Source organism: Ictidomys tridecemlineatus, chromosome 10 (genome assembly GCF_052094955.1).
Source record: "Ictidomys tridecemlineatus isolate mIctTri1 chromosome 10, mIctTri1.hap1, whole genome shotgun sequence".
Classification (NCBI taxonomy): Eukaryota; Metazoa; Chordata; class Mammalia; order Rodentia; family Sciuridae; genus Ictidomys; species Ictidomys tridecemlineatus.
In genome coordinates this window covers 136,558,412-136,573,129 of record NC_135486.1, presented here as the reverse complement: position 1 = coordinate 136,573,129, position 14,718 = coordinate 136,558,412, and the positions used below count along the sequence as shown (strand labels likewise).

General features: G+C 55.6%; 2 protein-coding genes across 2 annotated transcripts; both read left to right on the top strand.

Moving 5' to 3' along the window:
• Nucleotides 1–2,516: 2,516 nt before the first annotated feature.
• Nucleotides 2,517–4,586, top strand: LOC101965676 (mastin). The gene is made up of 5 exons (XM_005337885.4): nucleotides 2,517–2,925; nucleotides 3,109–3,289; nucleotides 3,507–3,781; nucleotides 3,877–4,040; nucleotides 4,146–4,586. The coding sequence occupies exons 1-5, from the start codon at nucleotides 2,865–2,867 to the stop codon at nucleotides 4,314–4,316; spliced, it is 852 nt and encodes a 283-aa protein (XP_005337942.4). The 5' UTR covers nucleotides 2,517–2,864; the 3' UTR covers nucleotides 4,317–4,586.
• A 7,686-nt stretch (nucleotides 4,587–12,272) lies between these two features.
• On the top strand, nucleotides 12,273–14,396 carry LOC101965973 (serine protease 29). Its single transcript, XM_005337886.4, has 5 exons — nucleotides 12,273–12,396; nucleotides 12,551–12,731; nucleotides 12,908–13,173; nucleotides 13,695–13,861; nucleotides 13,935–14,396. The coding sequence occupies exons 1-5, from the start codon at nucleotides 12,336–12,338 to the stop codon at nucleotides 14,097–14,099; spliced, it is 840 nt and encodes a 279-aa protein (XP_005337943.2). The 5' UTR covers nucleotides 12,273–12,335; the 3' UTR covers nucleotides 14,100–14,396.
• The last annotated feature ends 322 nt before the right edge of the window (nucleotides 14,397–14,718 follow it).

Here is a 14,718-nt window from a genome sequence, read left to right as displayed (position 1 = left end):
CGGGCACCATTTTTTTAACTGAGTCTTTGTTTTCTAATTTTGGAGTTTCTTACAAGGATTCTAATACTTTTTTTTTTAACTTTTATTTGCATTTATTTTTAGAATTTAAAAAAAAATATTTATTTATTTTTTAGTTCTCGGCGGACACAACATCTTTGTTGGTATGTGGTGCTGAGGATCGAACCTGGGCCGCACGCATGCCAGGCGAGTGCGCTACCGCTTGAGCCACATCCCCAGCCCTATTTGCATTTATTTTATGCTAAACTTATTTAATTATTTTATTTATTTATTTTTAATTTATTATTTTTGTTTTTGTTTCTCTGGCTTCTTCCAGGATCTTTTTCTCCTGGTTGAAGAACAATCTGTTCCTTTTCACTGAGGATCACCTACCTGCATGTTGCAGGGGACTCCTGTGGGGGCAAATTTACCTGGACCCCATAGGACTCAACCTGGGTGTGTTCAAAGTCACATCTTTTGGACACTTGGTGGCTTTATGGACCCGCATACCCTTGATGGCCTGGTGGGTTTCCTGGGTGTCCTTGAAGTGGACACCAAGGTTTGAACCTCTGGATTTGCCTGTTGTGTGGGTGTGTGGGGTTCCAGGGAGCCCTCCCAGGCTGCCACTGGGAGGCAGAGGCTTCTCTCCATGGGCAGCTGGAGGCCTCCTTTCGTTTCTTTCAGTGCTTTTGTTTGCTTCTTTGTTTTCTGGTGCTGGGGATGGAGCCCAGGGCCTGGCACACACCCACTTAGCCTTCTAAAGTGGTTTTTGATGGGAGCAAGTTTTTTAACTTAATTAATCAATTAATCAATTTCTGAACATTTTTATGCTCTCTTGGTGAACACCTGTCCTTGTCTCTCCTTTCTAAACAGTGCACTTGGGGTCCTCTCTTGTATGCACCTGTGGGCTGCATTTGGACTGTGTTAGAGCCACTGACCCACGGAGGCTGCTCCCACCCCCTTGACTTATTCTTTTGTAGAATTCACTTGTTTTCTGTGTTGACTTTCTTCCCTCCCTGCCTCTGTGCTGGAGGGATACATGCGTGGACCTCCCCCGTCCACCACACGGATACCATCTAGACTGTTGGTGCTGCGTTACTGGGCAGGGCTTTCTCTTTTTCTTGGGCGCTACCTGTTTTCTGAAGATAACAGTGGCCTTTGCCTTAATCATTGATTTCCTTTGCTGACTGTATCTCTTGCAACATTTTCTGAAACCGTCCTTTCATTTGGCTGTCTCATGGGTCTGACACTGGCTTTGCCTGAGAATGCGCTGCCTCCTGCTTGAGCCGCTGTTCTGGGGAGGCACAGTCCAGGCTCTAAGTGTCTTCCTCAGCATTTGAAGCTGCTCTGCTGACAGTGGACATCCCCTGTTGCAGGTGTCCCATGCTGATCGCAGGTCTCTTCGTGGGTATGGAAATTTGTGGGCAGTGTGGGGAAGCAGTGTCCCTTCCATAGGGTGCTGTGGTCAGCCCTTTAGTGTCTGAGGCCCAAGAGGAGGAGTGGTCACCTAGGCAGGCAGGGTCCGGGGGACAGGGCGATGGCCTGGGTCCTCAGCCTGAAGCCCCAGTGTTCCTGGGGGCTGTGGAGATCCAGAGCCTGCAGGGGCATGGCAATGTGTGCAGACAGGGGGCATCTGTTCTGCTGCCACATTTAGGGATCCCTCTAGGCTGAAAGCCACTTGATGTGTGGCTTTAGTGGACCAGGGTCACCTGCAGGTATGGGAGGGAGCTCCAGAGAGCCCTGTCAGACAAGTGTCTCTGTCTTCCAATGGCAGGGGGCAAAATTTGGCCCATAACAAGGAGCTACTCCATGCTGGACCTGAAGAGCCCATGGCCTCCAGGGTTGCAAGGGCTTTGGGATCACAGAAGGCTCATGGAAGGGGAGACCAGGAGACCCCACAGCTCCCTTTTTCTGATCAGGAACCATGACATAGTAGTCCCCCAGAGACCCACCCACCATACACAGTCCTTAGCCTAGGGACACAGAGAGGCCTGAAGAAGGCATCAGGCATCAGAGATGACTGTCACTCTTTGGGGGCCCAGGCCTGAGCCCTCCAAGTTTGGGGAATGCCCCGAGGGTCTCCGCAGGCCTAGCCTCTCTCCTCCTGTGTAGTCTCTGTCCTGCCTCCCCAGCCTAAGTGCTGTCCACCACCTGGCTCAGCCCACAGGAGGGACCCAGCTGTGCTGGAAGACAGAGGGGGGTAGGGGTCCCGGTCCTGGCTGCAGTCAGTGTCCTGCCCAAATGGCCCCCAAGGAGGTGGCAAACAGAGCTTGGGCCCCTCTTCCTCCATCTTCACCTGCATGTGGAGGTCACTGTGAGGTCAGCATGCCAGGGCCCACCTTCCTGGGCCTCCCACCCACACAGACCCTTCCACAGACCTCCGGATAACAAGGAGGCCTTCCAACAGCCTTTCCTTAGCTGAGGTCCCCAGCCCGTGTCTGAGCTTATGGCTAGGAGTCCCTCCAGGCTGTGGAGGAGATAACCACAGCTGGGGTATCCCTGGTCCTTCTGCAGCCCCGCTGAGGACAGAAGGGCAGTGCCTGAGGAGCCAACCTCTGACTTGTCCTTCACGGTATTTCTCTCCCTTTCCAATGCCATACTCCCACACTTGTGGTCTGTGTCCTTCAGCTACAAGGGGAGCAGGGCATATGCCAGGGCTTGCCCCATCTGGCCCCAGCTTCTGGAGAGGTGCTTGGCCACAGCACTCCCCCAGCCCCCTCCCCCACAGGGCTGGTGTGCCAGTGCCCACATCCTGTGGCAGAGGGATAAATGGGGCCTGAGGGGACACCCAAGGAGGGAGCAGGACCACCCCAGCCATCCCAGTCCATCCTCAATACTCCTGGCCCAGGAGCTCTCTGGTCCCTAGGATGCTGTGGCTGCTGCTCCTGGTTCTCCCCTGCCTGGGGGGCTCCACTCCCCTGACCCCTGGTGAGTCCTAATCCCACCCTACTCCGTACCTTCCTGCCCCAGGACCTGTCCCCACCCCCAGGGCTCACAGGACCATTCCTGGGGTTGTGTGGGCATCATTCACTCGCCAGGAGCCTTGCTGCCTCCTGAGCCCTGGGGAGACCCTTGTCTGGTCCCTGACAGCCCCTCCACGTGCCTCCCCAGACCCCCGCCCAGGACTGGAGCTGGTGGGCATCGTGGGGGGCTGCCCTGTCTCAACCAGGAGGTTCCCGTGGCAGGTCAGCTTGAGGTTCTACAATATAAGGAGGAGACTGTGGGAGCATGTCTGCGGAGGCTCCCTCATCCACCCTCAGTGGGTGCTGACAGCTGCCCACTGTGTTGAGCCGTGAGTGGGCCCCACCCATTTCTTTTGCTGGGTGCAGGTGGGCACCAGGAGGGGGCCAAGGGGCCAGGGGTGGGAGGCAGGATTTCTGGGGCCCCTCCCTGGGCTGCAGGGAAGCCTTGGCCCCGAAGGTGTGGCCAGATTCCTGGGCTGCTGCAGAGCTTGGCCTCCCTGAGGGCCTGGCCAGCCACCCTGAGGGGCTCCTGCTCCCCTCTCCCAGGGGGGAGCTGGAGGCTTGTGCTTTCAGGGTGCAGGTGGGGCAGCTGAGGCTCTATGAAGATGACCAGCTGGCAAAGGTGGCTGAGATTGTCTGCCACCCCAAGTACAATGAGAGCCTGTCTGTCAGTGGAGGTGGGGACATCGCCCTGCTGCGGCTGGAGGTCCCCATGGCTCTGTCTGAGCAGGTGCACCCCGTCGTCCTCCCGGATGCCTCCCTGAGGGTCTCCTCGAGGAAGCGATGCTGGGTGACCGGCTGGGGCAACATCAAGGACTACAGTGGGTATCAGGGAGGCCTGTGTCCATTCTATCTCCATTGCTGGGATGAGGTGGGAGCCCCCAGCCCCAGGTGCTCACCTGGCTCCTCCCCACAGCACCACTGCCTGAGCCCTACCACCTGCAGGAGGTGGAGGTCCCCATAGTGGAGAGCCAGGAATGTGACCGGAAGTACCAGAACATGTCCTTCCCAGACATCTCTGAGAGGGTCATCAAGGAGGACATGCTGTGTGCAGGCAGCAGGGGCCGGGACTCCTGCGAGGTGAGGCTCACCCACCCTGTCTCTGTCCTCAAGTGGTCAATGAAGTGGGGACCCAGGCACTCCAGGCAGAGGATCTTGGAGGTACTGAGTCTGGCCTCTCCACAGGGTGACTCTGGAGGACCCCTCGTCTGCTTGTGGAACTGCACTTGGATCCAGGTTGGGGTGGTGAGCTGGGGCCACAGCTGTGGTCATGCCGACCTACCTGGGGTTTACACCCGAGTGATGAGCTACGTGTCCTGGATCCATCACCATGTCCCCCAGTTTCCTGGATGCTAGACAGGCCAGGACAGGGCTATACGATGGTGGCGACCCCCATCTTCCTTGTGATGCCCCTGCTTCTCCCCAGTTCTACATTCTCCCTAACTTCCTCACTCTTCTCAGCACTGAGACCCCTGCCCTCCTGGCCCAGAGTTTCCTGGACTTCCCTGAATCCCGGGAGAGAGGGGCTCTGAGCTGGTGTCTCTTAAAGTGTGGTGGGTGTGGATGGGTGGCAGGACCCAGGCCTCCTGCTCACCCTGTCTCTCATTAAAATGTGCATTGTCTAAGTGATCTCTGTTTGGACTTGGAGCCCAGAGGTGGACAATGGTGAGCCAGCAGAGTGGCCGTCCTTGGTCAGTGTTCCCAAGGCCACAATGCTGGCAAGAGGAAGGCTCTGATAGCCTCAATTCACCTTGTGATCCTTGGCCTTCAAAGGGAGGCAGACCCACAGTGGGAACAGTCCTGGGCTGCACATCCACTTGGCTGTTTGGGCAGAGCTTGGTTTTGGAGGACCTACCCGACCCGGCACTGCAATCCCTACCCAGTGGTGTCAAGATACCCAAGCGGCCATTCCAGTTCTAAAGATGGGAATGCTGACTTCACTGTGGTACTCTACAACCTCCTACCCAGAGTCTGCATTGGGCAGCATCTAGCTGAATTCAGTGGGAGGGTCAGGTCCCCAGTGACATCTGGGAGGAACCCTCTCCCATGGTTGATGGCTGAGTCCTGCAAAGTTCATAGTGAATTCTGAAGCCCTAGTCCCAGTGTGGTGGCACTGGGGAGGGAGAGAGGGAATTAGTGCCCTCGTAACAGGGACCCCAGGAAGCTCGTTAAAGGCCATGGGAGAAGAAGGTGCTGTCTATGAGCCAGGAAGGGGCCCTCGCTAGAATGTCCTTGGACACCTGGACCCTGACCCAGAGTTAGGAAGCCACTGAGACCAGCAGGGGTTGGGACAGCCTCAGCCAGGAGGTGACTCCAAGCTTGGGAGCTGGCTTTCAGGTTGGGGGACCTCCCCTACTTCCTGGGACTGGGAGGGGACCACACAGGTAAAAGCCCACAGATCTCCAGCAAGCAAGTGAGTGAAGTGGGTCTCAGAAGACCTTGTGGGGCAATGCTCAAAAGCCCACAGAGACAGTGAGGGTGGCTGCCAGGGGTGGGGATTAGTGGGGGGTTGGAGGGCACAGGCATTTTTTTGGGGGGAGGGTGAATGCTATAAAATCAGCCCTGGAGATGCTGCACAGCCCTGCGAATGTGCTGAAACCCATCGCACTACACACTAAGTGGGTGGATGGTGTGAGTCTTATCTCAATAAAGCTGCTAAAAAAACAAATAAACTTTAAAAAGTCCACAGTTTTCATTTCACCCCCCCACCCCCACGTCTTTTTCTTCTTTTTGTGGTGCTGGGGATTGAACCTAGGACCTTGCACATATTCGGCAAGCACTCTACCACTGAGCTACATTTCCAGTCCTTTTTATTTTTAAATTTTAATTTGGGACAGGGTCTGGCCTTGAACTTGTGATCTTCCTGCCTGAGCCTCCCAGGATGGCAGGCCCGTGCCACTGTGTCTGGGCCCAGCTCTTCTAAGGTTGCAAAACTAGACACATGTCCCTAGAAGCTGCTGAGCACCTGAGTCCACAATTAGGTCTGGGCCTCCTGGACCCTTGGACTTGACACATGGGTGTCCAAGGCTCTTGCCCTGGAGGCAGGGTCTGCTGCAGAATGGTACTGAATGCTGGTGCTAAGTCTGGGGAATCCCCCTGTGGGGACTTTCTGGCTTGTGGCTCAGTGACTTGACATGGCCAATGGGGGAGCCTTGTGTGCAGGATTCCTGGGGTGGGGGTGGAGGTATTCACAGTTGGGCGAGGGCCCAGGATGGCAAGAATGGGATGCCAGGGAAGGCAGGGCCACCAAGGAATCCTGGTGCCAGCCAGCAGTGCCCTTGTTCCTCAGCTCCTTTTCAGTGTCTGGCAAGGACCTGTCCCCAGAGCCCTGGAGCCCACTGGGGCTCTGAGGAGCAGACCTGCCCAAGCTTATTTCTAAACCGTAGGCCCTCACCTCACATCTCACCAGCCCTTGCTGCCTAGGCCCCAGGAGACAGCTGAAGGGACAGGAAGTCCTCTTCTTCCAAGGGCAGTTGTCTAGTGCCCCTGGAGAGGCAGGAAGAGTGTAGGAAGTGGGTCCCTGGCTCCGGCTCACACAGACCTGGCTCTCTCGCTGTGGGGCCCTGTTTCCTATGTCCTCTGGTGTTCTGGGCTCCACGTGGCTCATCTGGGCCCTGGGGCTCTCTGGGGCTGGGGTTGTTGGTTCTCCTGTGTGGAGGATGCCGCTGTCCAGGCTTCCAGGGCTGGTACCAGGCCCCACTTGCACTGTGTCCTTGTCTCTCCTGCACCTGGGGTTCCGTGCCTGTGGGTCCTGGCCCCATTCAATGTTCCCGCTGTCCTGGGACCTGTCCCCATCTCCAGGCCTGCACTGGTTTGGGAGGAGTGGTGACCCCACATGTGGCTGGCGGGCTCACCCTGGGTCCTGGGAGGCACCAGGGCAGCTGTCAGTGGTGAGCTCTGGGCAGGGCCCAGTGTTGGGGTTTGTGGGCATCGTGGGGTCTTGACCTTCAGGAGAGTGGCCCTGACAGGTCAGGATCTTGGACAAAGATCACTGCCAGTGGGAACATATGTGGGGACCCTGCGTCGGCCCCTGAGGGCACTGGCTACTGCCTGAGCAGCAGGAGTGACTCGCTGTCCACCCCTCCTAGGGTGCGAGGGTCTGTGGAGTGAGGGCAAGCAGAGGGCTGAGGGATGGCTGAGCCCCACTGAAGATGCCACCGCCTGTGCTCTGCCCTTGCCTAGCTGTGGGGGCTCACCTCTGTGTCCCTCCTGTCCCTTCATAACCTGGGGCTTCCTGCTGGTCTCTGGGGAGGGACGGCTCCAGCAAGGTCCTCTATGCTTCCCTCATTGGGCACCTCTGACCTTCCCAGCCCCAAGGGAGAGAGCTTCATCTGCTGCCCAGCTGCCAGCCCCAAGCCCAGCATAGGAGACACCTTGGGGCTGGGTAGGAGGCTTCCGGCAAACCACTGGTGAGTGCAGGTGGCATTCTGAATCAACTGGGCCACCTGAGTTCCATCAGGATCCCAACCATGGGGGGAGAGAACTGATTGTGCAATTTACCAAGGGAAAGAGCAGAGGCAAATGGCATAGGATATACCCAGCAGATGAGGAAAAGGATTGGAATATTTTGGTTGACACATTCAACCACATATTTGGATAAAGATAAGGCCTTGACAAATTCGCATGATGTCACTAAAGCCTGCAGCAAGCGTTCCACTTAATGGTGAAATGCAGGTAGCCCTTCCTCTGGGCCAGGGACCCTCAGGGCCTGCCACCTCCTTGCCTCTGCCCTACGTGGGGCAGGTGATCTGGAGCTATAGGCCAGGTGAGAAACCAGGGGAAGGGGTAGGCCAGGCCAGGAAGGGGCCAGGCTGTCCTTGCCTGGGACCAAGCAGCAGTCTTCCTAGACCTCCCAGGGTGCCTGGGACACTGCAGAGGGACTGACAGTGCTTTCCCAACCAGGAGACTGCATGCCACCTGGAAAAAAGTCTGGCAGAGCAGGCGAGGGTTCACAGAGGAGCCAGCCAGCCAGCCAACTTGGCCTAACTATGCCCCATGTGGGTGGCCATGGACAGGGAGACTCAGTGTCCTGGGCTACCGATATTAGGGATCGCTACCGATTATTCCTAAAGTGTGACAGCTGAGTCTTTACGTGTTTAGGGCAGCTTTGTGCAAGTAGACTGTTATACCAAACTGTTGATTAAAAGAGAATTAATCTGGCTGGGGCTGGGGCTCAGTGGCAGAGCGCTTGCCTAGCATGTATGAGGCACTATGTTTGATCCTTAGCACTGCATAAAAAAACTAAACAGATAAAGGCATGCTGTCCATTTACAATTATAAATAAACAAACAAAAAACAATTAGTTCATATTTTTTAAAAAAGAGAATTAATCTTTGGTTATAAGACTCAATTTGATAAGAGAATTTTTGAATAAATTGTATTTGGTTGGCATGAAAACTTTAGGAATTAAAAATGCTTGGCTGGCCCTGCTCTGCATCTCCTTGTTATTTTTTGTGTACTGGGGATCAAACCCAAGGATTCCAGCATGCTGGACAAACATCCTACTACTGACCTACATCCCTAGCCGCTGTTTCTTTTTTTCTGCCACAGGCTCAGTCCTGCTAAGGTTATATAGAGAACACTGGACTGTCTTCTGGACAGGAAGAGGTCATGAGGCAAGGACTACAGTTTATACTGCATGGTTGCCTATACTCACAGCCCTCTCACAGGCTGAGGAATGGAGATCAAGGAGCACATGGCATGTCTGTTGTGACTACCGGGATTATAACCAATCACAGGGTTACATGACTCTGGTTACAATGTCATCACCAATGGGATTTGTTCCCCTATTTTTTAAAGAAAGTTGCTTTTGCTCACTCAAATCTGTAAAATTTACATTTGTAAATTGTACATTATAAGATCTATAAATTTTATATGTGTCATAGAAAATAAAATGTATGGCCAGGTACAGTGGTGCACACCTGTAATCCCAGTGACCCAGGAGGCTGAGGCAGGAGGATTATTGCAATCTCTAGGCCAGCCGGAGCAATTTAGCAAGACTATGTCTCAAAATTTAAAAAATAAAAAGGCCTGGGGCTTTAGCTCAGAGAACCCCTGGGTTCAATCCTCAATAGAAAGAAGAAAAAAAGAGAAATCAAACCTATCTGCTCACATGGAAATGAGCATCCGTCCTCTCAGCCCTGCTCTGCAGCCTCACCAGCAGAAACAGCCTCTCTGTATGAGCCCTGTTTCCAGCCCTGTTTCCATCTGTGCTGTTGGGCTAGTTGGGCCAGCTGTGGAAGTAAACTCAAGACCGCGCTCAAGTCAGTTTGAAGTGGAAAGCACAACTCCCAGTGCCCTTGGCTCTGAGGTAGAGGCCCCAATACCCAGGTTGATCTGGAGGAAGGCTTTCAGGAAGGCAGCCCACCCAGCAGCAATTCCCAGAGGAATAGCGCTTGGGCCTATGAAGGTGGCACATCTCCCCAGCAGCACTGCAGAGAGCTTAGCTGGGTGGAAGACAAACAGCCTCACGGGCCTCCTGCCACCCACTGCCACAGGCTCCAGTCCTGCGGAATTTCTTGTTTTTTTGAGAGTTACTCTTTTTTATCGGTGCATTGCAGTTGTACGTGTTGGTGGGATTTGTTGTTACATATTTGTACATGACACACTAGGAAGATGGAGTTTGGCCAGTGTCACTCGCCAGTGCTTCCCACACTGAAGGTCTTATTTTGTAAAAGGAAACAAAAACAAAAACAAAAACAAACAAACAAACAAACAAAAAACATTACAGGGGGATATTATGAATTATCTTCATTTTCATGTAAACAAAAAATAATTTTTTTGGTTTGTTTTCAGTGTTGGGGATCAGACCCAAGACCTTGCGCATGGTAGGCAAGCAATGCAAAGCTGAATTACATCCCTAGATTGTTTTAAAAAGAGCACAAAACCTAGGCCAGCGGGGTGGCTTAGTGGTAGAGCATTTGCCTGGCATGTGTGAGATCCTGAGTTCAATCTTCAGCACTGGAAAGAAAATAAAAAATAAATTAAAATGAAAGAATTAAAAAACCAAAAATGATAAAAGGACAGCAGCGGCGAGGCCCTAAGCAACGCAGTGAGTCCCTGTCTCTAACTAAAAAACAAAAAGGGCTGGGGATGTGGCTCAGTGGCCAAGGGTCCCTGGGTTCAATCCCTGGTACCAGCCTGTGGTGGGCCTCCTCAGAGCCTGGGCGGCATCTCTACGCCAGCTCCAGCACCTGCAGCCACCCCCAGCTCCCTGCATCCTGCCTGTCTTCTCCATCCGAGGGGCACCAGAGGGGCAGTGGATGACACCCATCCTGACTTGTCACACCATGTGCCACAGAAAATGGTCCCAAAGACCCCAGAAACACTGGGGACAGTCTCTCGGGTCCTGGGAAGCCCCAGCCCCAGTCAAGGAAGCTGGTTTATCCTGATGGGGTTGAACTGGCCTCCAAGGCTGGGCTCCAGGCCCTTCCTCCCTGGGTTCCATGACCTTGAGCCTTCAGAGCCCTCGGCTCAGAGACACTGATGCCCCTGTGCGGGATCCCTCTGTCCAGCCTTCTGCCCAAGCAGCCCTCTTGCAACACTGCCTGGGTGGCCACATCCTTCACCTGAGCCCAGGCATCCTGGCCACAGCCCATCTGGCCCCAGTCCTAACAGTCACACAACCGGAGCCCCCAGGTCCCTGGTTCTTTCTCTGATGCTATCGCTGAATGTGCTCATGGTAGCCTGGTCCTGACCCTATCAGGGTGACCAGATATCCTGTCCCAGTCCTCGATTCTTAACCACTGTCTTGATCAAGTAGTGGGGGGCCGCAGGTGGACCCCTCCATGCTGAGTGGCCCAGGCCCCATGCCTGGAATAGAAGCAGGACGTGTAGTGTTTCTCTGAGGGAGATGGCCCTGGTGTCACTGTGTAGGGGGGCCACACTGTCCCAGGAGGGCACCAAGGGCACATCCCTGGCCCCACTTCCTTCTCCACTGGTGGCAGCTGCCCTTAGGAGGGCCTGGGTGGCTGGGTGCTCCCTCCAGGCCTCTCCTGAGGCCCCAACATGTGCCCCTCTCCCTCCTCTGCTCTTGCCAGCTGGTTCTGATAGCTGTGGGGCTCAGCCTCCCTGGACACCCCAGGGCCCCACCTCCTTCATGCCAGGACTCCATTGCCCCAATTCCAGCAGAGACCCAGCCTGGACACAGCATGGTTCTACCGTGCTCAGTTTGGGTCTCTGCAAGCCAAGACCCAGAGCCCCCAGGCCCAGGTCAAGGGGCTCTCGGGTTCACCCAGTCCTGTGCAGGGCCCTCTGCCTGCCTTAGGCCTTCAGTCCTCTGCCTCCTGCTAAGGTGGCCCTTGGTCCAGCTGTGGATCTCCACGGTCCCCTCTGCAACTGTCCCTGTTCCCAAGGCACTGCAAGCCTTGTCACTTACAGCCACTGTGACCTGCATCACCAGCCACCCTAGAGGCCTGCCTGCATCTGGAGCTCAGGGCCAGCCAGTCATGAGAGGGACAGGAATCTCTGTCCCAGTCACCTGGGGGAGCAAGGAGGAGCTGGTTCCTGCTGGGTGCAGAGGCCTGAGGGCTTGGGTGAGATGGCCAGAGAGGAGGTGGCCAGCTTGATGGCTCCCCACAGAGTGGGACTGTCCACTTAGAGAGAGGTCCAGTCTGTCATGGAGTATGCAGGGGATGGTGCATGGGGGCCTCAGGACTGACCCTGAATGTGGGGCTGTCCCTAAGCGGCCTCGGGCAGTGCACCTGCTGGGCTTTCCTGTGGCCAGCAGGAAAGATTGGTGGTAAGAGATTGGTCTGCACTAGCCCAGACAGGAGCAGAGCCTGGCCTGGCACAGAGGTGCCAGAAGACAGAGGCCCAGCAGAGGAGCCTGAGCAGCAGCTCCCCAGGACGTGGCTCCTGTGACCAGATGCTCCCAGCCCAGGGAGCTTGGCCACCTGGTAGTGAGCACCTCCATGTCTGGGGAAGGCTGCTGACCTACCTGTCCCCTGCCAGGGTGCTGAACAACCTCAGGAGGTGCTGGCCCTTCTTTCAGCACCACCCTGAGCCAACCAGCCCTTCTCCCACTCCATCCTCTAGGGATACTCTTCCAAGATCATGGTAAGGTCCGAGTAATCCTGACTCTGGCTGACCCAGACCCTGGCAAGGACCTAGAACCCCGTGTTTGGGTCACCAGCCCCTTTTGCATCTCAGGCCAAATGCCACTTCCTCTCTGCCCTTCCTCCAAGCAGAGCACTGGACAAGCCCCCTGCCCACTTCCTGTGGCTGGAGGATAAAGGATAGAGAGGCCCAGGGAGGAGGGAGCCCAGGAGCCCTGGCAAGGTAGGGTGCTGTCCCTGCAGACTACTGTGGCTGGCCCTGGCCTGCTCTACCCCTGGCCTCAGGTAGCCCAGTACCCTCTGTGTCTGTCCTCTGCAGATGCTGAGCCTGTGGTTTGTGACCCTTCTCTTGGTGGGGACCTCCAGTGCTGGGACCCCGGGTGAGTCCTGACCCATTTGACCCTGTCCCTTCCTCAAGGAGCCTGTGAGCACTGTCCCCAGCATCTGGGGACGTGTGCACGGCCTGTTCGGGCCCGAGTTGGGGATCTTGGCCTGTGTGTGCCAGGCTCCCTGACCTTCACCTGTTGCTTCTAGCATCCGTCTCTCAGAACGACCTGGTGGGCATCGTGGGTGGCCACAGTGCCCCCCAGGGGAGGTGGCCGTGGCAGGTCAGCTTGAGGGTCTACAGCTACCACTGGGCTGCATGGGTGCACATCTGTGGGGGCTCCCTCATCCACCCACAGTGGGTGCTGACTGCTGCCCACTGCATTGGCCGGTGAGTCCCCTCCCTTCCGCCCGGCTCTGGGTTGGATGGGGGGGCTAAGTCAGGGGGTATGGGCAAGGCCTGGGCTGCACATGTGGGGCCACTTTGTCTTCCTAGGCCTGCTGGCCTTCTGCAATGCCCCGAGGGACCTAGAGTGAGTTGCCTCCATGGTTTCTCTCCAACTCCAGGAAAGATGCTGACCCATCAGCCTACCGGGTCCAGGCTGGGAATGTTTTCCTCTATGGGGACACGGAGCTGCTGCGTGTGAACCGGGTCATTGTCCACCATGACTATGTGAATGCCTTCTTGGGCTCAGACGTGGCCCTGCTGCGTCTGGTGAAACCTGCAGTGTGCTCTGCCAACATCAAGCCCGTCAGGCTCTCCTCCCTGTCTGATAGTGTCACCCCAAGGGACCAGTGCTGGGTGACTGGCTGGGGCGCCATCAGCATGTTTGGTACATACAGAGGGTGTGGCTGAAAGGGTTTCTGCGTGGGACCTACACTTGCTCTGAGAACTGTTGGAGGCCGGGTGGTGCTGGGTTTCTGGGTTGCAGCTTCAGAGGGAATCCAGGGAGTGGCAGAGGAACCCAGGGCACTCCCATCGTCTCCCACCCACCGAGGTCTCCATGGGAGCCTCAGCACCTGCACAGGGAAAGCCTGAGCCCAGAGCTCAGTGCTCTGAGTGGGGGAAATGTTTGCTCCTCCAGTTTCTAACCTTAAAAAATGTGTTTTTGAGACACCAGAAGAACACATTGTTCATTGTCTCTCTGGTGCCCCAATTGCAGGCCTGTAGAGAGCCTGTGTGGAGTGCCAGGGTTCAGGTGGATATGGTCCCTATGAGCTGTGTCTCCACACAGTATGTGACAGGAGGGAACTGAGGCCAGGGATGCAGAGGGGAGGTGGCCGTGGCAGGTCAGCTCGGGCAAGGGTAGGGTCTAGCCACACCTGTGCTGCTAGCCCCCCTTTTCTCTCCTAGGCTCCCTGCCCCCACCCTTCCGCCTGCAGCAGGTGGAGGTGCAGGTGGTGGAGAATGCAGTCTGCGAGCAACAGTACCACAACGCCAGCAGGCACCAACACAGGGACCAGAGAATCATCTTGGATGACATGCTGTGTGCGGGCAGCGAGGGCCGCAGTGCCTGCTATGTGAGTCCTTTTCCACCTGCCCACCCCCATTTCACCTTTGGGGCCAATACCCAGTGACTCCTTTTCCTCCTAGGGTGACTCTGGAGGGCCCCTGGTGTGCAAGATGACAGGCTCCTGGAGCTTGGTGGGAGTGGTCAGCTGGGGCAAAGGCTGTGCCCTCCGCGACATTCCTGGGGTCTATGCTCGGGTCCAGTCCTTCGTGCCATGGATCCAGCAGCAGATGAGGAGGTACACCTGAGGGCAGACCATTGGCCTTCTGCTTCTGTCAGCCAAGCCAGCCAAGGAGAAGCCAGCTTACCTCCCAAGTGTGCTGCTTTGGCTTCAGTCCCCACCCCTGAGTCTATGGTGCCCAGGTCTTCCCTGACTCCTATCAGCAAGTAGGGTGATGGGCAGGGTGGGGCCTGGGCTTTCTGTGCAGTCTCTCTAATGAGAGGACCTGGGGAGGGGCTTGTGCTCCAGGGCACAGGTGCCCATTCTGCTTAGTGTCCAGCAGTTGAAGGACATTCGAGCTGTTTATGCTTTGTGGCCACGATGAATAAAGATACTATGAAAATTTGTATTCTGGATTTTGTGCGAGCAAAAAGTCTCCCTTTCTCTCAGGTTATCCCAATCCAGCTCTTTCTCAAGAAAAGTGCCCAAGTCCTCTGAATTAGGGAAGAAGATTTTATTATTGGATAATCACTGAAACTAGTAAAAACTTTAAAGAGCAAAATGTCTTAGAACACACTGGAAAGGTAAAGGAGAAAAACCGTCATAATTGAAAGGTGAATTCTACTTGGAGGCCCTCCACAGCCCAGGATGGCCATTCTCAGCCTAAGCCGTCCTGCCAGCCTCCCTTAGCAGAAGCAATAAGGAAT

Excerpts from the sequence above, each read along its gene's own strand:
- LOC101965973 (XM_005337886.4), top strand. The coding sequence starts at position 12,336 with ATGCTGAGCCTGTGGTTTGTGACCCTTCTCTTGGTGGGGACCTCCAGT. Across the intron at positions 12,397-12,550 it reads CTCCAGTGCTGGGACCCCGG|CATCCGTCTCTCAGAACGAC; the intron begins GTGAGTCCTGAC and ends TGTTGCTTCTAG. Across the intron at positions 13,862-13,934 it reads AGGGCCGCAGTGCCTGCTAT|GGTGACTCTGGAGGGCCCCT; the intron begins GTGAGTCCTTTT and ends TTTTCCTCCTAG.
- LOC101965676 (XM_005337885.4), top strand. The coding sequence starts at position 2,865 with ATGCTGTGGCTGCTGCTCCTGGTTCTCCCCTGCCTGGGGGGCTCCACT. Across the intron at positions 2,926-3,108 it reads CTCCACTCCCCTGACCCCTG|ACCCCCGCCCAGGACTGGAG; the intron begins GTGAGTCCTAAT and ends GTGCCTCCCCAG. Across the intron at positions 3,290-3,506 it reads GCTGCCCACTGTGTTGAGCC|GGGGGAGCTGGAGGCTTGTG; the intron begins GTGAGTGGGCCC and ends CCCCTCTCCCAG.